This window comes from Porites lutea, chromosome 1 (assembly GCF_958299795.1).
Source record: "Porites lutea chromosome 1, jaPorLute2.1, whole genome shotgun sequence".
NCBI classification, from domain to species: Eukaryota; Metazoa; Cnidaria; class Anthozoa; order Scleractinia; family Poritidae; genus Porites; species Porites lutea.
Genome location: NC_133201.1, coordinates 9,201,442 through 9,226,907, shown reverse-complemented (window position 1 = coordinate 9,226,907; position 25,466 = coordinate 9,201,442). Strand labels below are relative to the sequence as shown.

At 37.4% G+C, this 25,466-nt stretch overlaps 4 protein-coding genes across 4 annotated transcripts in view; all 4 read right to left on the bottom strand.

Moving 5' to 3' along the window:
* LOC140943918 (uncharacterized) overlaps window positions 1-5,090 on the bottom strand; it is an 11,505-nt gene extending 6,415 nt beyond the window's left edge. The window contains exons 1-3 of the mRNA XM_073393062.1: window positions 4,864-5,090; window positions 4,232-4,608; window positions 3,374-3,708 (exon numbers count right to left, since the gene is read on the bottom strand). Coding sequence (XP_073249163.1) covers window positions 3,374-3,708; window positions 4,232-4,608; window positions 4,864-4,980 — 829 coding nt within the window. The 5' untranslated portion in view covers window positions 4,981-5,090. The remainder of the gene's footprint in view (window positions 1-3,373; window positions 3,709-4,231; window positions 4,609-4,863) is intronic.
* Window positions 5,091-7,845: 2,755 nt separating this feature from the next.
* LOC140934856 (collagenase 3-like) lies at window positions 7,846-14,553 on the bottom strand. Its single transcript, XM_073384421.1, has 5 exons — window positions 14,386-14,553; window positions 11,483-11,859; window positions 9,693-9,853; window positions 8,581-8,789; window positions 7,846-8,108 (listed from the first exon to the last, which is right to left on the bottom strand). Exons 1-5 carry the CDS (start codon window positions 14,470-14,472, stop codon window positions 8,097-8,099), a joined length of 846 nt encoding a protein of 281 aa, XP_073240522.1. The 5' UTR covers window positions 14,473-14,553; the 3' UTR covers window positions 7,846-8,096.
* A 1,531-nt stretch (window positions 14,554-16,084) lies between these two features.
* On the bottom strand, window positions 16,085-20,267 carry LOC140943818 (collagenase 3-like). The gene is made up of 4 exons (XM_073392965.1): window positions 20,187-20,267; window positions 18,499-18,896; window positions 17,338-17,629; window positions 16,085-16,162 (listed from the first exon to the last, which is right to left on the bottom strand). Exons 1-4 carry the CDS (start codon window positions 20,265-20,267, stop codon window positions 16,085-16,087), a joined length of 849 nt encoding a protein of 282 aa, XP_073249066.1.
* A 2,460-nt stretch (window positions 20,268-22,727) lies between these two features.
* Window positions 22,728-25,057, bottom strand: LOC140943714 (matrilysin-like). Its single transcript, XM_073392860.1, has 3 exons — window positions 24,971-25,057; window positions 24,003-24,382; window positions 22,728-23,010 (listed from the first exon to the last, which is right to left on the bottom strand). The coding sequence occupies exons 1-3, from the start codon at window positions 25,055-25,057 to the stop codon at window positions 22,728-22,730; spliced, it is 750 nt and encodes a 249-aa protein (XP_073248961.1).
* Window positions 25,058-25,466: the final 409 nt, after the last annotated feature.

Below are 25,466 nucleotides of genomic sequence, written 5' to 3'. Positions count from 1 at the left end.
AGGGGCAAGTGTTTGCTTGAATTTTCAACACAATAGTTTTGTTCGTACGACCTTGAGATGGGGGTCGGGGGGGTGGGGGGGGTTGGTCTCAAAAAAAAAATTTAGGCCCCTAGGGCCACAGTTTGGTCCAAAAATAGGGGGGAGGAGGGGGGGACGAGGGCCCCTTCCCTGGATCAGCCACCAGCTATAAAATTTGTATCTATTCGGTCATCCTAAGGGATTTTAATTATTTTTGAAATTACAAGGACTTCAGTTTTATTTTCCCGAAAATTTTAGATGCAATTTATGGTTTTACGAATCTGAGAATTTTTCTGACTCCCATCTCAATCACATTTTTGAATCCGAAAATTTTAGGTTTCCTTTTTCTACGAAAAACAGCATTACTTGGGGAGTAAAATGTGAAAAATTAAGTTTCAGAAAATCGTAGCGAACTTATTAGATAAACTTCGAAATTGTATAATTTGTTGAATGGAACCTTCATCTAGACATTTGTAGCCGTCCTCAAGCAAAGAAAATTCTAGGCAATATTTGCTTCTCCAAAAATATATTTACAGAAAACAGTCGTTGGATGCCCCTGATAAAATTTCCTCTGTGTGTTGTCATTTGTTTGCCCCTGAAAGCGTACATTATGGGCCTTTTTTTTTCAGTACTAACAGTCTATGAGGCAGTTATTGTTGTCGTCTTCGTAACTGAGTTTTTTTTAATTTACCTGTGGCTAATGACTTTTAGTAACAGTCATTCGCTTTTGGCGAGTTGAAAATTGTTTAATCAAATATTCATCTCACCAGTGGTGTATGGTTGTTTTACCGCAATTCAGTATTTTAATGGTTTTCTCCCTTTAATTAAAGCTCAATTACTATTCTGAGTAAAACCATAACGCATTGATGCCTTTCAGTATCTTGTTTCGGTGTGTGCAGTTTTTGTAGATGTTCTGTAAACGCGAAAACTCTGCTTTCTAGATTTATTAATTAATATTCAAATAAATCTATAAACTGTAATTTGGACTGACAAAATCTTATTTAATTTCACTTCATCAATTACAGTACGTATTTAGAGTTGAAAGGCCATTAGTTTTTCTTGACAAGCGACAAGCTCTTCTCGTGCAAATAGGAATTAATTTTTTTCGTTATTTTTTTTTATAATTTGCATAGTCTTTCTGAAGCTTCCCAATCAGAATGGCGCGTACTATTTGATTTTTTATCCAGAATTCCGGTTGTCCCATGTAAATGGCAGTGGCTGATCCAGGGGAGGGCCCCGGGGGCCCTTGCCCTCCCCTTATTGTTAGACCAAACTGAGGCCCCAAGGGCCAAAAAAAATTTTTGGGAGACCAATCCCCCCTTATCTAAGGGTCTGTATGACCGCGCCCCCCCCCCTCCCCCCTTATCTCAAGTCTGGATCCGGCACGCAATTGTAAGTAGCCTTGATCCTAACCGATCTCTCCTTCTTATCATGGGAAAATGAGGAAACGAATCGGTGCACCGACTCTCATTAGTCAGTAAAGGCACGATAGCAACAGTGAAGCCGGCCGACCGGGATTACCGGGAGTGACGGAGTTAAAGGGGTTGGCAGTTTTTCTGGCCTGGCACAAGGAGGCCATAACCCGGAGCGAGCATGGATCTCCCATATTAGGCCTATGTCACGGCTTTTTTTAAGGACCTAGTGAGTTTATTTTTAGATATATTTTTGGGTACTTTTTTCACGCAAAAATAGAATAATTATCCACCATGTCTATAAGCGCATTCGAAGTATAAAATACCAAAAAGGAAAACTAAAAGTTATTAAACGACAAAAAATAAATAAATAAATAAATAATAATAATAAAAAAACATTTTTAGGTTTGTAGGTGTTGTTGACTGGTTTGTGGAATTTAAAAGATATTCTTGGGTTGCACGTGACGTCACCAAAAATCAAACTAAGAAACTATCGATTCTTCTGAGTTTCTACTTTCACAAGGTATTACAATACCTAAACACCTTTACATAAACAAATTTTTGGTTCGAAAGGGTTCATCGTTTTGCGAGAGAGGACGCTTGAATTTCCAGGCTTTTGCGTGACGCGGCATTTAGCTGGCGGCCGGGAAAGCTCTTATGTGGGTTAAAAACATTACCGATTTTTGGAGATTTTGCAATCTAAACATTCCTTGTCTCAGAATAAATATTACTGTAATCTTTATGAGTTCCTCAAGCGAAGAATTCACGCATTAGTAGGAAAACTCGAAAACAGATGTTTCTGTTGGTATCCGGCGGCCATATTGGTGTTCCTGAAAAGGACACCAACATGGCGTTTCCATACAAAGCTTTATAAATTTAGGTAAACCGTTTTTCCCAATATCTCGCATTTGAAATATTTCACAGACCTGATTCTTGGCAAGGGTTTTTGTATATTTATCTTTTTTCATTTCCCAGAATTTTAGTCCTTCTGTATTGAATGGTTTGCATTTTTATTTTTCATTGCGTGACAGTGCAAGCCGAGAATTCAACATTCGCGCCAAAACCGTTCTAAAAATAAACTGGTCCTTGAAAATGCCGTAACACGAGCGAAAGGAAGTTGCTTGCTAATGTCATAAACGTTCGATTTGGGTCATTATATGTTGCTTGTTTATTGAAAGTTGCCAAAGAGGACTTATTTAACAAAGTAGGTGATTAAAGATATGTTTCGGCTTTCCGGGTTGTCTCGTCTATCCTGCAATAGATAATAATTAGTTAAATGAATAAATGGCTAAATGAATAATATCGATAATTCATGAATTAATAAATTAATAATAGAATATTAAATAAATCCTAATAAATTAAATGGTTTCTTGATACCAACGTTCAGCCTGCTATACCTTTCTTTAGTTGCGTTGTTTAAGACGTTTAGTCCATAAGCCAAGCAAGCCTCTTCATACATCATGTAGATCGTCCATTTTTTTTTAAAACTCTCATTCCAAAGCCAGTCTGCAAATTGTTCCATATTGTCGCCAACATTGTCCCCCAAGTTATCCCACAGATGACCCGCTTAGAGTGAATCCATTTACAAAGGATAAAAGCGCCAGAATATAAGATTTTGTTACAGGTTTTTTTTTTTTTCTGACAGACCTTAGTAATCGATTCATTTTAAATTTTAAGCCAGGTATCTATTCAATGATTTGTTTTGTCAAAGGTTTAATTTATACACTGTAGCTGTAGCTTTACAGTTGGAAAATAAGAGCTACTTTTGTAAATCGTTCGTTTTACACGAAGCACTTGGACTTCTTTAAATCAGTGTTTGAGGAATACGTTGGCTTCCATGGTTTCCTTTAAAACTAGCGTAGCTTAGTAACATTCAGCGCTTGATGAATTTGAGCAAAATTCTAAATCAAGGAGGTGGATGAGATGAGTGATTGAAAACTTACCGTAGAGCGACCTTATGCCTTTTATGTCATCTTGGTGCAATTTCGGTGCTCCTTTGCTTGCTGTAGGCCACATCACTGAGCCTTTAACATCAGAGTGATGTAGACCCAATGCGTGTCCAATCTCGTGTACCGCTACCCACAAAAGTCCCCAAGTATGCTTTTTCCACCACCAAAACCCTGACGAACTTCCAAACTCTGAGTATCGCTCATCATCGTCGAAATGGATTCGTCCATCGGGTGGAAAATATGCATGCGCCAAGACGTTCCCTGGTCCATCAAATGGGGAACCGCATTGACGTTCTCCCTGTACACCAGAGTGGGTCTTGCGTCCAAAGCTAATGGACATGAATATATGCTTACTGAGAATAAACGAATCACTCGGACTTTCACCGAATAGCAGCAGATGCAGTATTGCTAACCAGAAATTGTTAGCCTCATGAACAACGGAAACTAAATTACTGCGTTGTCCTAATGGAAGAGTCTTTAGTTAATTCAAAAACTAGGAAAACCACCTCGGCGGAGTACTCGAGTATCAAACTGCTGAAAATGAGTTAAAAATACGGTTCAGAACTGTTGTCACAAAAATATTTACATTTGAAATTTCCATGTTACTACGAACTAAACCTTATCATGTAACACGATTCCAAGTATCTGGCCTTAATTGTTTCCCAACACTTAAGAACCAAAGAAACACCCTTTCTTTTCAGGGCACTTGCAAGGAATTTATAGATATTGATTTTGTTAAAGAAAAAAAAAATGATTGTCTTCAAAGACCTGAGCCCTTTTTTTTTTAATCTGGTCGAAATTGAGTCGATTTTAAACAATTATTGATCTTAATAAGGCAAAGAGACCACTAACCTCACCCAAAAGTCGGCTTGGCCTCGATTATTGATTCTGGTAAATTTTAGTCTCGGTGCAACGTCCTTCCAGTATTTAAAAGCGCGGGTTATGATCCTCATCTGATCAGCGTGTGACATATCGTCCCCAAACTCCTGGTAATACTTCAGATCAGTCTTGAACCACTTGCTACCTGTGGAGTAACGTTTGCGGCGCCCTCCACCAACATCTACATCCGGGACTCCACATCGGGGCTTTCTCATCTGCATTAAAGTTGCATCGTCCAGGACTCCCGTTTGTTCGAGTCCAAAGAATTTCTGGAAATTTTTTATTGCTGTGGTACTGTCATGATTTCCTGACCTGGTGTTTGATAAGTAATGGTATTGTCTTAAGTAGTTCTGCAAGCAACGAGAGAGGAACGAATTTTCATCACTGTGAGCGAGACAAAACATTGACCGAAGCATTTAATTTTTTTCGTTTAACTTTTGTAGGTATGTATAAAGGGGCAATTTTCACCTAGATTGTTAGGAAGTGATTGAGTAGTAATATGATCTAGTCTGAATATCCGACGATACATGTAATTGGTGGCAGCCCAAGTTTATCTTTTGTTTAAAGCTTAACCGGATCAAGGCAGTATCTGTTTCGGCGATTACCTCAGCGAACTGCGAATCATCTTCTTCCTCTTCGTATTCTTCATCTTCTTCCCATCCAGCCTCACCAAGAGCAGTCCCTGTAATCAGTAGCGGAAGGAATAGCAAAGCAAGCTGCATGTTCTCCACGACAAAGGTGAAACCGTCATACTGCAACTATTCTACTAAAATTCAACTTTTATTCTATTCGAAAGCTAGCCAGGGATTGTGGATGATAGCTGTATTAGTTCAACTGTGTAGAACATGTAACATAATATGTTTCAGGATTGTGACAGAAACAGGTTCTGTGTGAGCGAAATGCTATTCACGCCAAATTTGCTAAGTCTCAAATGACATCATCAGCTATTCAAGGAAAAGACAAGTATTATTGAGGCAAACAAAGCAACTGAAGGGGATGAATAAGAAGTAGAATAATTTCTAGGGATTGACAAATAAATGTTGGTTTTTCTTTCTTCTATTTTAAGGAAAGGATCGAAGGCAGGAACTGAAATGACAATTTATTGTGTTCTTTTATATGTTTGTTCAGATTCGGTCAATTGTAACGAAATTTCTTTGAACATGACTCTAGGTGTAAACACTGGAGTCATGTTAATACACAAACAATGCAGGTGAGAATATATTGGCTAGTAAAGCAAGATGCAATGCCACGTTTTTACGTTAGGCAAGGGTCAATAATAGCAACACGCTAATCTAGACCTGAACTTTGTATCGGGCTTCAAAGGGGAAAAGCGGTTCATTCAATTATAAACTACCTACTGGAGCGAAGTTCAAAAGTTTGTAGTATTGTTAAGAGCTACGTTGAAACTGGAATACGAGAAAAGAAAGCCTAAGTGACTGTTTATGAAGATTAAAAAATAGTTTTAAGGATCGAAGTACGCTCCGGTTCATACAAAATGGGGGCAACCTGGCCCGAAACGTTATTTTACGGACAATTCATACAGTCGTGCCAACGTGTCTAAATTCTTTTTCACTGGAAATGATAAATAGTCACTCCCGTAAGAAAAGAAAATGTTTAAGGCTGTTGAGTCAGCCGTTACAAACTGAATCAGGAGGTATTAGCTGAAGTTAAGATGAAAGAATAGTTGAAAATTATTAAAACTCAGTTATCGCAAAATATCGTGATTTGTCAGTGGCGAGCAGGTCAATTATTTCCCTTAGCGGCTTTGGCAAATAATTGATCTGCTCACCTTTGACAAATCATGATATTTTGTGATAACCGAGTTTTAATAATTTTTTATCATTCGATCACCAAGTTTGTGTGTTTGTTTTTTTTTTTATGAATATCTTTGGAAAGCAGAGCGATCGGCCTTTTTTCACTCAAGAACGATCGCAAGACAGAGAAAGCGTTGTTTCGTTTACGCATAGCCCAAACACAGATGGGCGACATTGCGCATAAGCAGACCATTATTTGATGGCAGTTATTTGCAGGTCACGAGGTGGGCTTTGGGCTTATGAAAAGGAAGAATAAATTGCATGGAATGATAATAAAGATTATTAAATGAACAAATCCACCAAAATGAAAACAAACGCATTTATTCACGCATACTTATTAGTTTGCTACTTAAGTCAAACTTCGTCAGTGAGACACGGTTTTCCATTCGATGTAAAAAGCCTGACAAAGAATAGAACGAGAGTTCATCGTTTTTGTATTAAGCGCATTTTTCCTAATTTGGCTTGCATGTTCGATTTCAGAAAATTAAAATCGACGAGGGATGTTGTTAATCAGTGTATTTCGTATGTTCCATAGAGTTAAATACATGCCATTTTCACAATGACATCATTTTTGCTACTACGACCAGAATATATCCTACAGGGTTTTGCTTTGGTGTGCAAATTAAGACTTTTGCTATGTACCAAAATTAATATGAACTTGAAGGAAAAGCGAATAGGACTCTGGTGAGTAAAATGACGCTATCTTGAAAAAGGCCTATTGAGCCGGAGTGTTTCTATCAACTTTAAAACTACGCCTTAACGTTACGCCTCGTACTTTACATTAATAAGGAATACACGAAAGGTGACTTAAGTTCATGGGCACTTAGGGCCTTTTTTTACCTGGGGTCACGCGACTCTTCTTATAAAAATTATGGGATACAAATCTATGGTATACAAACTCAAAAATACGAAAGATAGAAAGGGGTAAAAAATATGGTGGCACTACGATTTTTAAAGGTTTTAAACTCGTAGGAGCGATCGAGTTTTAAATAAGAGGAAAACACCAAAAATACTTGACTTGTCATGTCAGTAGTCGCTAGTCCACCCGCTTGACGGTCGAGAACGGTTTATTTATATTCCCAGCGCTTGAGACTTCGTAAGGCGGTAATCCTACGTCTTTTTATCATTCCTCTAGTCTCTTATTTATTTATGATTAACATATTTATAGTAATTATTGTATTTAATATGTAATGCCATATTTATTATCTTGTAACTTTCTTTGTATAAAATATTGAAATTTAAGTGTATTGTGATACGTACTCATACTACCTGCCTCGATTAGCTTCGCTATTTGCAAGTAGTCTGTAAGTGTAATTTATCTATTAGCATCCAAAAAAAGAAATAAAGTTTTGTTGTTTTCCCATACGAACACTTAAATTTTCTAAATTTTAAAATACAATACCCTTAATATCTTAATATTATCGGTGACCACATATATAATTGGCCTTCTTACGAATTTCCGAATAATCTCTCTATCTAATGATCTATCCGAGTCTCTAAGTTGTATCCCGTAAAAGGTCCTTTTGCAGCTATATGTAACCATTCACGTGGTACAAATTAAAACTCATGTTGAAGAGCAAAAGAAGCACTGGAACATGAAAATTAAAACAAAAGCTACGATTTCGAATTCTATGAGCTCTTTGTTTTGTGTTGTTTTTGTTTTCTGCCCCAGTGCGTCCCTTGCTTCAACTTGCACGGTAGTTTCAGTGGCGGCTGCAGGGGAGTCCCCCCCCTCCCCCCCCCCCCCAATTTTAAACCAAACTGGGACTCGAAGGCACGAAAAAAAAAAAAATGAGACAAGGTCTGGATCGGCAACTGGGTTTTGTACCACGAGAATAACAAGCTGCCAACAGTTTTTGAACCAAGGATTGTACCGTATAGGCGAGCTCTAAAGGGAGCGGCTAGCATGCTAAGAAACTCAGCAGTGTTTAATTAGAAATCTTCGATACGAGGAGACTAGAAGTTAAACAGCCACGTCGTCCCCAGCAACACATCTTGATTCTTCTCAACCCATTTAAAGCACATCAAGCGTCATCCTAAAAAAGACGAAAAGACTCCATTTCGGTCAAACGTGTCGGATGTGACTCTGAAAGCGACAACAACAACTAACAAACAAACAAAAATCATCAACAAAAAAGAATAATCGACTTTGTAGAGTTCTTAGTATAACTCTCATTCCCTCAGTCAAATGTTAGAGAACAAAATTAAGTACTAAAACAGGGGAAATTGTACAGTTGTTTATTTCTCAGTCGATACGATGAATTTTGCCATATAATTACAACAGGATTTCTGATGAGATGGGAACTATTCTAATTCATTTTTTTAAAGTTGCCTGATTGTTTCAGTGCCAGATGAAACTCAGGGACTTATGAAGCGATTCAGGTAGCTCCTAACCCAAACTCCTAACCCCTAACACCAACCCTAACCCTAACACTAACCCTAACCTTAATCCGTAACCCTAAACCCTAATCCTAACCATAACCCATCCTACCCAGTCTATTTACTTACCCCTCCTCCTCCTCCGCCATAAAGAGCGTTTATCCCATCAATGTCATCCTGGTCCATGACTGGTTTGCCCGACTTTGCTATGGGCCACATAACCGCGCTGTTTACATCGGAATGCATAAGGCCTAATGAATGACCTATTTCGTGCACCGCCGTGTAAAGGAGCCCTATGGTTCGTCGTCGGTACCAAAACCAACCAGACGACTTACCACCTACATTCAAAGTTTAAAAAAAGTGTTTCGTACTTAGAATGAAGATCGGATAAAGTGAACTGCGTTAAGACAAATTTGAATGAATAAGTGATTGTTGCAGTAGCAACTGCAAATGATTCAATTTAAGCAATTGCAAATTGACTACTTGGAAAAAAATTTAGCCCCAAGTTTGCCATTACAACGGAGAAGATCATATATTTATTTAAATGTTTTAGTGATAAACGATATATAGTTGATTTTGTACGATGGTTTTTCTTGTTATCCACGTATAAATGAGTTTTTCAAGGAAAAAATGTCCTGCCAAAACCCTGAAACTTTATTCAGAAGAACACGTTTTAAAATTTGTAAAATGCCCAGGGGCAGATCCAGGATTTTTTTTAGGAGGGGGTGCACTCGTCTCTTGCTCTACTTCGGAATCTTGCTTCTACTGCAGAATATCAGTTGTATTAGAAAACCGCAGGTCGTCTTGGGTGGGGGGGGGGGGGGGGGGGGAGGGTGCGCACCCCCTGCGCCCTCCCCTAGATCCGCCTCTGATACCTAATAACCTGTAAAGAGCGTGTAATTTATCAAAGGGACCTTCCAACAGATGCCATCTCTGCAATAGTTACTAGCTATATTTTTAAACCATTGCCACACTTCGGCATCACAAACATCATACAAATTAAATAGTAATAGTAATAATAATGGTACTGTCGTCACTGTTATTTAGTCCATCTATAGATAAACCTTGTACTTGTAATACGTCTTCAGTTCCCCCCGCCTCGATTGGTTTAATTATAAGCTATTTGCGGGTGGGAGAGTAATGTAATTGGTTATATTTCCAATTTTCAATAATTTTTTTTTTGTTGTTGTTGGCTTCCACAGTCTAAGAATATTCGAGTAACTTATGATATATTAGCTTACCAAACTTTGTAAACGTTTCATCGTCATCAAAATGGATTCGACCTCGCCTAAAAAAGTTTGGAAGAGGGAAAAAAGCGTGCGCAATGACCCTTCCTGGTCCATCAAAAGGGTAAGGACAACTTCCTTCATTTGGGACTCCAGCGTGTCGTCTTCGTCCAAAGCTGCAAAGGTTTAGATTCAATGCAATTGATATATGAAAATTAAAACTAAATACATCACACCATATTGTGCCTGTGCTGTATTTTCTCGAATAAGCACCCAGTCGCCTCGATACTGAATTTCGTCTAAGAGGAGGGCGCTTATTGAAGGGAGGTATCTCAATCGAGGTGGGGGGAGCTAATAAATCTTCTTTCAAAGAACTGTAACGTTCTTTTGTCTAAATCTTTAGAAGAAAAAATATTCGTTAATATCCAAGTAAACTTATAATGAAGTCAATATTGATGTGTTCGTTTGTTAAAACAGTGGTCCGGTGGTAACCAAGCGTACCGTAGTCCCATTATACACTTAAGGCAGTGATGTATCAGTATACATATCTTTAAAATATCGGTGAAACTCGTCATCATCATCATCATCATCATCAAAAATGAAAAAATATGAAAAAATGGAAAAAAAAAACAACAACAGCAACAATTTCCTACTCTTCGTTGATGCTATTTTTAAATATTTTTGCAGCAAAAAGAGCAAACCTGCGAGCATGAACTCTTACTACTAAGGAAGTCATATGTCGTTACCATGCTAGCGGTGGTCAAAAGATTTTGTCAAAATGTGTTTAATGATTAGAACAATAAGTAAAGATCTGGATGAAATCCGAAACAACAACAATAGGTGTGGGTGACGCCAACCCCCAACCCCCCCTCCCCCCTCCTTCACTCTCTTAAACCCCGAATGTGAGATTTTATCGACCTACAATATTCATGATAAACTATGGTACTTATGTTCGATGTTCCTTTACACAAATTATATTAGGTCAATTATATATTGATGGTGGAGGGTTCTCGCTTTGGGGAGCTCTGTGTACTGGGATGGAAACAAGTACAAATCCATTTTGGGATGAATTTGGCCACCATAGTGGCCGATCATTTCGTGCATGTGTAAAAAGCCGAGAAAGCCCAGATACATATATATGTTATACAACTGAGCAAAGGAGAGGGTACACCTACCATCCCATTTGGGTACATTAGAACCAAAGAGGGAAGAGAAGGGTGAGAAAAAGTGCTACTTAAAGTTTGATTAACAAATAAGGAAGCCTTGACTGTGCTCTGCTCTATTTTAACGCATGCACTTGGAGTGGCTGGAGTGGCTAGAGCTCGAAAAGTACTCCACTAGTCTGTTCCCAGCCTTTTTGTTTCATCTTTTATACTACTACATGGGAAATTTCTGCAAATTGATTGGCTAAGAGCAGTGGTATTTCAGCTTAATTTGAAATGCCTACATGTGAAAATTACAAACCTTCTACGGGTAGGAGTATAAACTATTAATAGCATGATTTGTACGTGATATTTGGCACAAATACCACTCGTGACATTTCAAAATTTTCTCAAATTACGTATAACAATTTTTAAATACTGATCACTCGTGGTATTTATGTCAAATATCACTACGAATCATGCTATTACCTATACAAATTTCCCACGCCGCATTACTTTCTAATTTTCAGAACAAATTATTGGCAGATGGCGAGACAGCTTTAGCTTCATGTCTTGTACTCTCATAAAGCGCTCTTATTCAACCAATCAGAAGCGGGCGCGTTTTATTTGAACTTCATTATCAATAATAAATCACAAACCTACCTGATTTTTATATCGGTTGTGTTAGGGTTATAGGTTCTAGTGAAGTTCAAAGTTGGTGCTGCGTCACTCCAGTATTTAAAGGCTCTGGCAAAGATTCGTGATTGTTCAGAATGCGTCATATCTTTCCCATACGACAAATAATAGGTCAGGTTTTGTTTATTCCATATGCCCCTGGTTGCGTACCGTCTCACGCGTGTGCCTGCCTCATTTACATCCGGGTCTCCACAACGGGGTTTGTGCATAACTTCTAAAGTCTCGTCATCAAGGGTACCAGTTATAGACAAGCCAAAGAATCGTTGGAACTTCTCGATAGCTAATGTGGTGTTGTGGTTACCGGTGTCTGTTGGTGAGATGTAGTGGTAAAACTTCAAGTACTCCTAAAGTAAGAAAGATAACGCGGTTATTAATACATGTGTTGCGGATTCATTTTATCCTTGGAGCTCACCGTTTTTGTTTCTCCTTGTTTTCGGTTTTGGGGTTTGTTAATGTATGACAATCAACTTGAAACATAGAAAAATACAATAAAACAACTATAAAATTGAACCACTACAGATACATGTGCATTAATATTTACAGAAAGTCTCACCTGTAATCATTTTCAATTTGATTTCTTGGGATCTCCTCGCCTTAATTTAGTCATAATTTTAAATTGTATGAAAGGGTATGTGATAAAGGCAAATCACAGTTAATAAATAATTGTTGCTGAATTTTCCAGATAACTAAACCGTTTGCTCAAAAAAAAAAAAAAAAAAAAAATATATATATATATAGTACGTGACTTTTTGAGGGCATATAGTTGCAAATGATGCTACATCGGGACACAATTAAACTATATGACCTCCAAAAGTCATATGATTATCATTAGTGTCAATATACAAGGCCAAATCGTAGAAATTTATTTCATAAGAAATATATTTTGCAACATTAAATCATGTTGCGGGCTGCAAATTCCATTTACAGTCCGCACTTTGCCGTTTGGCTCGCGAAAAGGAGCGTTTCAGAGAGGGTAGTTTGTCATTTCGCCGTGTGTAGTGATAATAGTTGTTTAGAGCCCTGTGTATAACTGCTCAGATGCCACTAAGTAATTCGATAACTAATCAAGGCCAATTTGCAAAGCCTTTTGGCAATGACGATCTGATTTTCATGTCTCCATTGGACTTGGTTTGCTCTGACTAATTTTTATGAATTACTAAATGTCTGTTATAAATTTAAATGGCTGTCAAATTCAGTAATGACCTTCAGTAAACGAGATTGGACGTTCCTGTCTGACAGTTTGGCTGGGTCCTTAAGTTTTCTTCAACTCCTCATTTAGTTGCTTCGGCTAAAAGTAGATGCTTTATATGTAACAATTATGATAATAACTTTGGATAGTCGCTTTAAATGGTATTTTTTTTCCGAAACACTTTTCATCTTAAGGGTACATGCAATATCCAAAAAATGTGGCTCAAAATAGCCTTGGTTAATATTGGTTCAGTGTTATGTTTTGATGCTTCTATTAAAAAGTTCAAACTTTTTTAGAACTTTATTGAAGGTCAGATTGTAATTATGAGTCAATATATGAGTTGGTTTGCAAAAGGAATATATGCACCTTATTATCCTTTATAAGCTCAAATATCGAGCTAAAAGAGTAAAGCCAAACAAACACGAAGACATTATGACATGCACTGCAAACGGTAGTTAAATGCTAACTCCTATTCATGATATTTCGTATTAAAGAATATGCTTCAAAATTACCTTAAACATATAAGAAAATCGGCAGAATTTGAAAAACATACTGCGCCAAGGAATGGAATGATCTACACTAGAGTGCGAAATCAGGCTCACGAAATCTTCCTTCAGGTATATAACCCACGCATAAAAACGGCGAATAAAAACTCTGCACTCTAGCTCTTCTTAAAAATACAATCATGCACATTGGATAAATTTCGTAGAGTTTAATCAACATAGATTGAAAAGAAAAAAAATGTATAAAAAAATATCATTTCTTGCTGGTTCTTGCAGACTTAGATTCTATTACACGGATAGATCGGGAAAGTAAAATATCAGTAGAATTCATTATGAGTGCAAAGGGCACGGTGATCTAATTCGCCCCATGAAAGGGAATCCGGATTCCAGAATCTGGGAAATTTTTGCTTGTGGAGTCCGGAATCCTGGGCTTTGGAGTCTGGAATACAGCTCAAGGCATCCAGAATTCCACTAACGATTGGAATCCAGAATCCAAGTTCCACTGACAAAGACTGAAATCCAGTTCCTGAAATCTGGAATCCACGGCGTGGAATCCAGAATTCCAAGACTGTCTTGGATTTTCTTACATGGGGAGAGTCTAGTCCTTTATTCCCACTGCTTTAGGCTTTAGGCAATGGTGTTTCACTTGTAGGATAAATGAGGGTTCGAGAAAAACAGATCATCGCCCAAAAGAACAAGAGGTAGAAACACCACTTACAAAACTCTAAGAGCTCTCGTCATTTGCTTAAATGTTTACTATAGGTTGTAATTAAGGGGTGAGTTCATTGATTCTCACAGACTGTATGATACTAGTATAAACGTCATAAAGAGCTATTTGAAGTAATGGATAATCACTGTTGCTCTCGCTCTTGATGATATCTTTGATCTGGTCTCGTTGGCTATTATATGTTTATTTTTTTCCGAATTATTTTAGGACATTAACTTTCTGTAGGAATTTGAATAGTGGAACCCTCTGTTTTGGAAAGACGTATTGGGAGGAAGCATTTGTGCGACTCTAGATCGATCTAGTTTCTGAAAAACACTCTTCCCTGAAAATAACTCGATCTATTGTACGTTCAATTTCAAGACAGAAACTGACCCCCTTTGTCTTTACATACGTATACGTGTATTTGTAAACAACCCAAGAGGCGTTATTCTTTCCTGGTGTTTTGACTTACCGTAGCAAATTTCTCGTCGTCAGGGTCAACTTCACTTACTACACTGTTTATCAGGACAAGAGAGAAAGCCACGAAGGTACAAAGCATTGTAACACCTTTCTGGTTATCAACGAAAGAAATTTTTGAACCATTTGTCAATTGTTGATCCTTGAATTAGTTGAATGAAATATAACAATATAGCTGCGGCCTCATTGTAATATCGCACACTTTCAGTGTATTGCTTTATGTCGCGATGATCCCATATATGCGTAATTTAAATGATAAATGCGACAATATATTAAATTTGATAAAATTATCGTGTTAATACGATCACTCTTCACTTCGCTTTAAAAGGAAATTGATCGTGTGGAATCGACAAAAGCATGTTTTTTCCCCTCTCATCTTGGGTGGGACGGAATGCCATCGACCAGACGGTTTGCCTCCTTATACACTGTAGTTAGAGGAAAGGAGCACCACTTTCAGCTGACTTTTCAAGAGGTTCTAAGTACTGGTGACAAGGTCATTTCTTTTGTTGTAACCACAAATACCCTTTTTACACGCAACCTAACACTGGGATGTTAAAAAAAAAAAAAAAAAAAAAACGTCTGTCCTTTGGGTTTGCATCTGTTTAAGAATCTTTTTTAAGCAAGTAACAATTGAGAACATCCTCTGAAATAGGCAGGGAAGATTCCTGACCTATTTTTCTTTAGTTTTGTTTTTCTATTCACTCACAGCCGGGTGTAGACTGTTGTGTTGCATGCTTTAGATTGGCCCTTTCGAAAAGTTAACGACCATTTTTTTTAATTACTATTGGAGGAACGCCTTTGGAGGAAGCTTTAAGTAATATTAACACAATAAAAACCATAAATTCCTCCAAATGTTCTGGACCACACGAAGCCGTAGAAGGCTAAGATCGGCTTCTTTATGTTACTGGGCGCCTGTATACAGCGAGTTTTCAAATGATGTCACGTCCACCATATTGGTGTCCCAAAACAACGAAACGGCGGACATGTTGATGTTCAAATCAGTCCTGCGGTAAAAGAATTGTTTTTTCTAATGCAAAAACCATCTTTTATTTCCATTGATTTGCATAGCTATTAGCCAAGTGACTGAAAACGCTCTATTGTTACACGTTCATGGCAATTAATTTCATATTTCTATCAGGTCACACATTTTTGTCCTGAACTGCTATATTGTAGCTTTTTAGATACAATCAACAGCCAACTATCCAGAAAACAAAGCCTTTAACATAACCCTGCCCACCACTCGGCTCTCCCAACAACCACTCAGGTAAGCGCCCGCAACTACGTCCCTCTCGTTGCTTGACTGGTTAACTGTGCATCGGAAAAAAATAATTATCAATAAATAGTAATGGGACCGTAGGGGAAAACGCCCAGTCTTAAGACCAATTTAACGCTTAAAATTAATCGGAGGTTGGTTTCTGGAGAGGTCTGCAAACTTATATTCAGTGCTTTTAAGAAAGAATTCAGCAGTAACCATTGCAATATTCGGCACTGTTTACTTGAGACAATCGCGCGTGGACTGCGGACGTCTCAGGAATTGGTCTTCCGTTTGATTACAGCTTCTCAAAATAACTTTAGTGAAATTCTCATATCCTTCGCCAACGCCCTAAGATTCCCTCTCTGTCTAATTGTTCTCTATAGCTATCAAGGACCAATACACAAAGTATCTGCAATTTTTTTTTCTTCTTTAAACTTCTTTATTTAAACTCATTGTTAGTAGTATGATTCGCTTTAACAAACTCAGTACTCTCGATTACACCAACATCAGCGTTAATCTGAAAGGAAAAACAAACTGTTGGTAACTTAAAGTGCCCATAACCTAAAATTTCACATTTTCTTATCTGAAACTACACCTTATTAAAATAACCTCCGCTGAAAAAAATTGGGATTTGAACCAAAGACGATTTTTTTAGAATTTTTTTAAAAACGTTCAAATTTGCCGCCATTTTGGCACACCATTCGTCTTAGTCTTCTCTCGGAGTATGACGTCATATGACGTACTTTAAGGAACACGTGGCTTTATTGACAGGAAAACATCAAGAGTTCTGGTAGGTTTTTCTGTCTCAGAAAAACTTTCTTCTTGCGAATACGTTGTGAGTCAACCCTTTCTTGTAATTGATCTTTTTTTGTGTAAAGCAGTTGAAGGCAAGGTAATGCGAGGTCCTTAATTTACGTCGCATGACGTCATATGTGAGCCTGCTAGTTTGCGTGACCAGCGTCGCGGATGTACCGCAAAAATGTAGACTTTAAAAAACTGGTAAAAAAAATCGCGTTTTGCTCAAACCGCAAAATTTTTTCGCAGAAGAAATTTTAATAAGGTATAGTTTCAGATAAGAAAATGAAAAATTTTAGGCTATGGGCACTTTAAAGTAAGACAAAATATGACCGTAACAACTTACAGAACGTCATACATCTATGTTAAAGAAGTGTGTCGCTCAATGAGAGCAAAAAAAAGGCAGGAAGCGAAAAGAAAGCATTGGCACAATTCACCCCTCACTAAATCAAGAAAGAAAACTTGAATAAATCTCGAAAGTAGAAAATAATTCTGTATCCCAGACCCAGGCTGCAACATGTGCTGCAACTCCCACTTTGATTTTTCATTGTTACAATGTCATCTATTTTCAGTCTTGTGAAAAGAGATGGGCACATGAATGTTCAAGAGCTTCATTTTATTAATAAAAGTCTTAAGCCATTAAAGAAAAAAAAATCCAGTTTTGGGACTTTCACTGAATTCTATCAAGGAACCGTTTCCATTATTATATATTTTTTTGTCTATGACGATTTACAACTCCAAAACAGCCATTCCTGATGAGGTGTACCTGTTCATATTTTACTTTTTGGCTAGGTCATGGTCAATCAGACAACATCAGGCACAAAAAACACATCCAACCATCTAAATTGAGAGAGAGAAAACAACAGACTTACTGAACAACTGCCGTATTGCTCTAACGTCCTCACTAGAAAGCTTAGGAACACCTTTCTGGGCTTCTGGCCACATAACGGAGTCTTTTCTGTTGGAGTGGTTGAGACCCAGAGCGTGGCCAATCTCGTGGACCGCGGTAAACAGCAAGCTTTGTGATCTACTCCAAAATCCACCCTTCTCAGTCCATTTTTCGTCGTCGTCAAAATGGATTCGCCCTTCCCGCGGGGCATAAGCGTGCGCTACCATGCCTCCTTTGCCATCGAAAACGGTTGTGCAGCGAGGTTCAAACGGAGTTCCAGAATGCCTTTCCTTGCCAAAACTGATTGTATATCACAGGAAAATAAACGGAAAACCGTAAGTTAAAACATAACTATACATATTCGTAAAAATGTTTGAAAATATTAGCAACACAGACCATGAATCAGAAAACAAGCATTAATCTACTTGTATTAGGTGATGTGCTTGGCAAATACCTAAACAACAGTTTAAAAGTAATTGTTAGCTTTTTAAGACGTTTTGTTTTAGAAACATATACTTTGTTGACCAAGCTGGAGGTCAAGTTGGCTAATATCGGCCAAGTTCTTTTTTTACGTTTTTATGAACTTAGAGGAGGCCCAGGTTCATTTTAAACAGAAGAAAAAGGGAAAGAAGAAAAAACAAGACCAATTATAACCCATCTGGACAGAACAAGCTTGGTTACAGCTGTTTCAGATAACAAGCGACCTATATATGTTGTCAAAAACGTTTCAGGATTTTGGGTTTTTCTGTAACGTCAATCAAACCGTTTTCACCCCCCCCCCCCCCCCCCCCCCCCATATCTGTGTTTCTTCCGCAATGGATTTGGAAGCTCCACGGGAACAATCTAAACTTTCCATGTTTCAGGATAAGGAAGATAAGAAACGGAAGCTATTAAGGTAAAACTTACTGCCCTCTTCAAAAACACGCGACCGAACTCTGACGTTCAAAAGCAACGAACCGAGAAACACAGAAAACGGATCGAAATCCACCTATCACAAATCACAAATTTCGTGCGGGCCAGATAACCCCATCTTAATTTGATCGCTCGAGTAGCCAATCAGAAAACAAAAGTCGCTTCACCTTGCCCGCCCGCGGATTCAGTTATATGATAAAACAAGATATTACTAAATAATTGATATTGGCATTACCTAAGAAAAGAGAAAATTCTACCTGATTTTCAGGTCAGCCTTTGTTGGTTCATATTCCTGAGTCTTTTCTCTGGTAAACCTTAACCTTGGTGCAGCAGCTTTCCAGATGTTAAAGGCCTTGGCAAAGATTCGTTGCTGCTCAGATTCTGGAAGATCTTCTCCTTTGTACACAAAGTACGTAAAATAAGTCTGTCTCCATTTTCTTACAGTGCCTGGATACGGTGAGCGTTTCACTCTTCCATTTTCGTTGTAAACATCCGGGACTCCACAACGTGGCTTTTTCATTTGGTATATTGTTTCGTCATCAAGTTCCCCTGTCTGAGGTAGACCAAAGAAGCTCTGGAAACCTTTAATCGCAGTTTTAGGATCGTGATTTCCCGAACGGGTTTTGGATATGTAGCCAAAGTTGGTGAGGTAATTCTAACCGGAAGAAAGGAAAAAAAAGGCATAAGAGCAATGTTGGAAATTTTTTCAGGAGTGTTACCTCTCTTTAGATAAGTACCTCTTGTTAGCCGAGTTTTCGGTCCGTACTGTAAATTACGGACCGAGTATTTTTGAAACCGGACCCTGTGTCTGTCTAGAAGTCGTTTCCATCTTTCCTCCGTTTGTCCTTGTGAAAAAACACTGCAAAAGGCAAAGAAGCTTCTCAAGGTAAGTTTGTTGTAATTGTCGAACTGGATTCGCTCGTTAATTGTTTTTGGGAAAACTTCTCTTTCTGCCAGTCCATTCTCGTCTTCAATTGTGATCTGCGTTAAAATTAATTTTTTCAAACACTGACTAGAATTCTCTTCCTCGGTAAGGTTACGATTCATTTTCTACAACAAAGTCAACATCCCAGTCCTCAGGGTTTACATACATATTTCAAAGTTTATTCGGTGGAAACTAAGAACATTGTAAGTATTCACTCGTTAATGTGACGCTGGAGTCTTTTGAAAACTGGACAGTATTGTGTCTGCCTCGAACTCGCTTCTATTTTTCCTTAGTTGGTCTTTGAAAAAACACTGCAAATGGCAAAGAAGCTTGTTAAGATGATCGGGTGCAGGTATGTTTGTTATCATATTTGTTGAAGGAATTACTCATTTTCTCTTAGGCAAAACGTCTCGAATCTCTGCCAGTCGATTTTCGTCTTCTTAGTGTCTTCTACACTGACTAGAATCCTCTACGATAAGATTACGAGTTAGTTTCTTCATCGACTTCGTTCACAAATAAACACAGTTTAAAATGTTGAAGGCCAAAGTCAACATGCAAGTCCTCAAGGTTGACAGGCGTCTTATAACTTAATTTAAACATTTTTTCCGAGGTAAAGAGATTTAGTCCTCCGAAATGAGCATTTTCTTTAAAAAATTTTGGTCCTTATAGCAAGTTACGGACCGCAAATTGACCAATCGCATGGTTAAAACAGACTCAGCGATTTTATAACACAACATATTCAATGATGAACTTCCTTTCTCTTCTAATCGCAGCGTAGTTTATGAAAAATAAAATCCCAATTGAACCAATAGGCTATAAGGCTGTTAAATAATAATGCTCTAATTTGTTATCATATTAAGTGTTTTTGTTGGATCTAGAACGAAAACTACTACTCTACTAGCCGTGCTTCACCGACCTTAGTAAGGTAATGAATAATCAGAAACAAAATGATAGTAACTTCTAAGTCTCAAAACTTCTATCTTTCTGATTTGTAACACTAAAGGGATACGTTTAACCTACCAATGCGAAATCGGTTTCATCCTCCTCACAAACGGCAGCATTTAGAAAGAGAAACGAAACAATTACCAAGATGACAACCATCTTTACTAGTGTGACATTCAGTTAACTGCATAACCAGTACACCATCGGCCTTTATTTATGTTTTTAGCTTTTCAAGCTGTATAAATATTAAGTGAGACATGTACTTTTCAGTAAATTACAAATACAATTATCTTTGAAAATGTTCTTAGGTGCGGCTGCATAAACATTGAGCAGGCAATTACATCAGCAGATCATGACTGGCAGTGGCGAAACTAGGGATGGGGCCCGGGCGGGGGGCTACCGTCAGTGTTTTTTGAAGAGTTTTGGAATATACAAAACACGAGCACACTTGTTTTAAAAAGCAAGGGCTAAAATCAGCTGCTTGTCTGTTTAAACAGCACACTTCAGAGAACGTGACTTAGGTTATAGACCGATGTTGTTTAATAATTTTTAATTACTTATGTAAACAAAATTCGGACAAGCAACCATCAGCTAAAACGATGTGAATATTTTGACAATATTTTACTACAGACTTCAGTTAAAAAGTGCCTTTAAGGGGCGTGGAGTGGAGCATTGTGGCTCAATTTTGTGGGAAAATAAATCAATCAAAAAAGAAAAATTATTGGCTATTGACCAAATGACCTCGTTAAGGACTCTATATCTGGTGGCCGATTTATTTGGAATACAGCTATTAAAATCAAATAAACATTTTTCGGATAATATCTCTTCACTGATAATAACTTCAAGAGTAGTGTTAGTTGCTCTTAAGTATTACATCAAATCTTCTTCAGTAATCCCAACAACACTTAAAGGTAGATTATTTTTATTTTTAAATAATGTACTATTTAAATATTTATAGATATATATATATATATTTTTATAATAGTAACAATTGTGCGTAGATTGTGCAAGAGGCTGCTGCAATTTGTGGTTTAAACAAGAACAGTCCGACAAACGAAATTATTATTTTTTAAAATTATTGCTCAAAAATAGAAGATTCGCTATTTGACGGGGACTCCCAAAGTATTTTAGGCCTTATTAATAGTCCTTTTAAAACCTTTCAATTGCATTGATATTCAGAAACCAGACTCTTTCAAAATTAAGTGAAAAAAACAGTTCATAATTTCTGTTATAATTAGTAGTGCCTTCTTCGTATTGCAGTTCGAAATCCATTTAATTTTCATTGTTTATGATGTATCCCGGATCACGCGTGAAAAAAAAACAAAACAAAACAAAACAAAACCAAAACTAAAACATTCTTACATAATTATACACACACCTAATTGTACTAACATTTTCATTTGCGATGTAATTATTAGTTAATTTTTGCGTCCATTTTTTCTTTTTACCCCTTATTTCTAATGTTCAGTAAGTAATAGACGATCAGGAGACAGGTTTCATGTTAACTCGTTTTATTTACTCATTTGCCTGTTCATGTTAATTATTCAGTACAGATCTGTTCCAATGGAAATTGACCTTATGAGCATCAACCTGAATCATAGAAGAAGAAAAAGAACAAAAAAAAAAAAGTCTTAAGTAGACAGTGCAAATATCAAAATACTAAGTAAGAAAATGGAAACTTTATCGAAAAGGAAAATACAATCAAACCTCCCTGTAAGCGATCACCAAAATGTGAAGACTTAGGGGTCGCTTACGGGAGGTGGCTACTTACAAGAATTTGACCCGTTACGGACTCACTTATTTTAATGGAAGGTAATTTATTGAATACAGTTTCAATTACTATATATTATTATGTGTAGTAACATATTTTCACTAAAAGTTCTTCGAATACTGGGAGCAGAATAGTACGTACAGCTCAGTCAGTAGAACGTTACCCGTGACTGCAGAGCGGGAGGTTGCGGGTTTGAATCGCGGGACCGGAGCGATACACAGGGTCTTAAAATAACTGAGAAACGAAGGTTCTCTCTTTGCACTGCACGTGAATAGACCTTAGCGTGGCTCGAATGACCGCGAAAAATGGTGGTCCCGTCTCCAGTATAAGGAGACCTAAAACAGTGTTTCCAATTAGTACTTTCGTGCTAAATACATTGACACTCAAATAATTTAGGGCATTTTGTTTTTGTACTGCGTGGAAAGAGATCAGACCCATTATATCAAGTAGCGATGCAGCTTACAAGCGGTTAAAAACAATGGACAGTTATAGACACTTATAGTGGTCGCGGTTGCTTGATTACATGGGGTAGTCGTTTAACAGCGGTTCCAGCTGTAGGGCTTGGTGTTTTGGAGAAGTGGTTGCCTACGGAAGGCTGTCGCTTACCAGGGAGGTTCGACTGTTTGACATTCGCCGTATGCTAATCTCTCTTAATACATCTCTCCCCCTTCCCCTACCCCCTCAAGAGGGAAAAAAAGGGGCAAGAGGGGCAAGAGGGAAAAAAGATGTATTATGCGACGAGATGTGCAGATGGCGAATAATATAGTGCCCGCTGGAAAAAAGTAAAGTCTGTGGACGCATAAATAGTATAATTTCGATAATCTTAAAAACGCTTATTGGGACAGTGGTCATGTTACATCATTTCTTGGTTTTAGCCACCTACCATATAATTTTCTAATTCCGGCAATATCATCTTTGGTCAGCTTTGGCTTGCCCTTTTTGCTCAAAGGCCACATCACAGCATCAGCGTCTCTTGAGTGGCCAAGTCCCAAAGCGTGACCAATCTCGTGTGTGGCAACCTGATAAAGACTTTCTGTTTTAGACCAAAACCGACTTCCCTTCTCTGTCCATTTTTCTGCTTCGTCGAATGAATTCGGCCGTCCGGAGGGGTAATGCCATGAGCCAAGACTCCTCCGAGCCCATCAAAAGGTGAAAAACAGTCTTGTTCGCTAGGTCCTTTATGTTCCTTCTCTCCAAAGCTGCAAAAAGAAATAAGAAAATAAGAAAACAACAAAAATACTCAGTACAACTAAGAAATGTTCAGGAAAAAAAATCCGATCTCCCAGCGGAATCTGCATTTCTTAGTTGTACTTGATATTTCTAATTTCATCACACTTGGGTGGTTGGTATACAATAATACTAATACTAATAATGATCATGAATATAATAGTAATGGAAGCTTTATTTGTTTTTTTGAATGTGCAATTATAAATCTCGCCACATATAGGTAGCTCACAAATGCTGCTTGAGATTGGATGATTAAAAGAAAAAACAAAAAACAAAAGAAAAACAAAAACAGAAACCAAATAAAATAACACAAAGGCAGAAAAAAAAAAAAGAAAAAAAAAAAACAAAACAAAACAAAATTGCATTAAGTCTGGGCTATCCCAATTCCTATTTCTACAACAAAAGATGTAATATGTTCTTCTAATGGCTATATTTATTATTCTTGATTATATAAAGTTGATGCTTTTTGTCAATGCTAATGTCATTCATCATAATAATAACAATAATAAAAATAATAATAATTATAATTATAATAACGATCATATTGATGATGACGACAATCATTATGATGATGATGATATCGATGATGACGATGATAGTAAAACGACCTCCTACTGCCGAAAAAAAACCACACAAACACACAACAACAACAACAACAACAACGTACAGTAACTATCTCATAAGATTCAAAATAATAACAGCAAATACCAAAAGAAAAGAAAATCAAAGCCCATGTTGATATGACATCTGGCAATGTTCTACATGGTATAGTAATAACACAAATTGGCTTATCAGAAAAGATTAACAGAAAAAAAAAAGAGGAAAAACAAAGAAATTAATCGAGCGGGTACAATAAAATCTATTGGATGTTAGATAGGAAAAAGCGTCACGATTACCTTATTTTTAGGTCAGCATCTTCACGGTTAAATGTTCTGATAAATCGTAACTTGGGTGCCGCATCGCTCCACTTTCTGAATGCATTGGCGAAGATTCTTGCTTGAAGATCATGTGCCAGATCTTCACCAAAACTCAGGTGGTATTTCAGTGGTGATTTTTCCCACTTGCCATATCCTACATCATAACGCCTGACGCGTAACCCATTGTCGTCAGCGTCTGGGTTTCCACATCGTGGTTTCTTCATCATTTCAACGGTTTCCTCGTCTAATTCACCGGTCGCAGGTAAGCCAAAGAATTGCTGGAACTTCTTTACTGAGACTGTGGCGTCATTATTGCCCGACCTGCTATGTGAAATGTAGCCGAATTTGGAGAGATAGTTCTAGGAAGAAAAGATTGGAATTGGTTGAATGGTTCGATTCATTAACCACTCAATAACAACCTTGCATCAAACCCCTTGAAGCTAACATAGAAATACATTAAGTTTTACTAAATAACTGATATTTATAAGGACATCACCCTTTTCATTTTCTTTCACCTTTAATGCTTAATGAACTTTTCCGGTTTTCATTGGGGGAAACTCTCCTCAGTAGCAATTAGCGACAGAAAGAAAAAAAGTAGAGAAGGCCTTTGTGAAATCTGAACTATTGTCCAACTCTTCTATTAAGCTTAGTGACAAAAGTACAAGAGGGAAATTCAAAATCTCATTGGTTGTATCAAATGTCTACTTGCTTCAGGCAAACCGCCTCACCATCTAGAGGTATTGGCCGACCACAAACTCTAAGTTTAATTTGACAACCTAACAATTTGTTAAGCCTAATTCTAATTTTAAACTTTCTCTTTTAATCTATATTTTCTTGAATGAACAAAGCAATAATTGGTCATCGCCTTTAGACTATATCACGCCTAAGAAAAGTCCCGATTATAACAGTGTAGAATTTAATGGTGTAGTGGACTCAAAAACCCTTACCAAGACAAAATCGTCGCTAACTGCCTCGGTCTTGCAAATAACTGCATGGAAATCTATCAGCAAAATCAAAGCCGCTAAACGAAACATGCTAACCAGTTTCAAGTTCAACCAAAACTGATAGCTAGGAGAATTTTGCTGCCACGATGTTCATTCACTATCTGGATAACTTGAATTTTCTCAGCTGTCCACTACTAAAAAAAAGAACAAAAACAAAAGAAAAATTTCTTCGGTGGAAGGAAAAGTTATTAAAGTCGAGATCTTAATCTAAAATAACATGACACATTCTCATAGGCAAATACCTTACCCCTAGTAGTTAACGTAATTTTTTTATGACATTTTGATGTTTCACATGTTATTGTGTTTGTTCAGGATTAGTTATGATTTACAATGTTGATTAAACTTTCCACTTACAATTTTTTGTAAATGAATATTTTAATTACTTTTTAAATATATTTCAAGAGCGAATAATTAGCACCCGAAGCACGGATGGACCTCG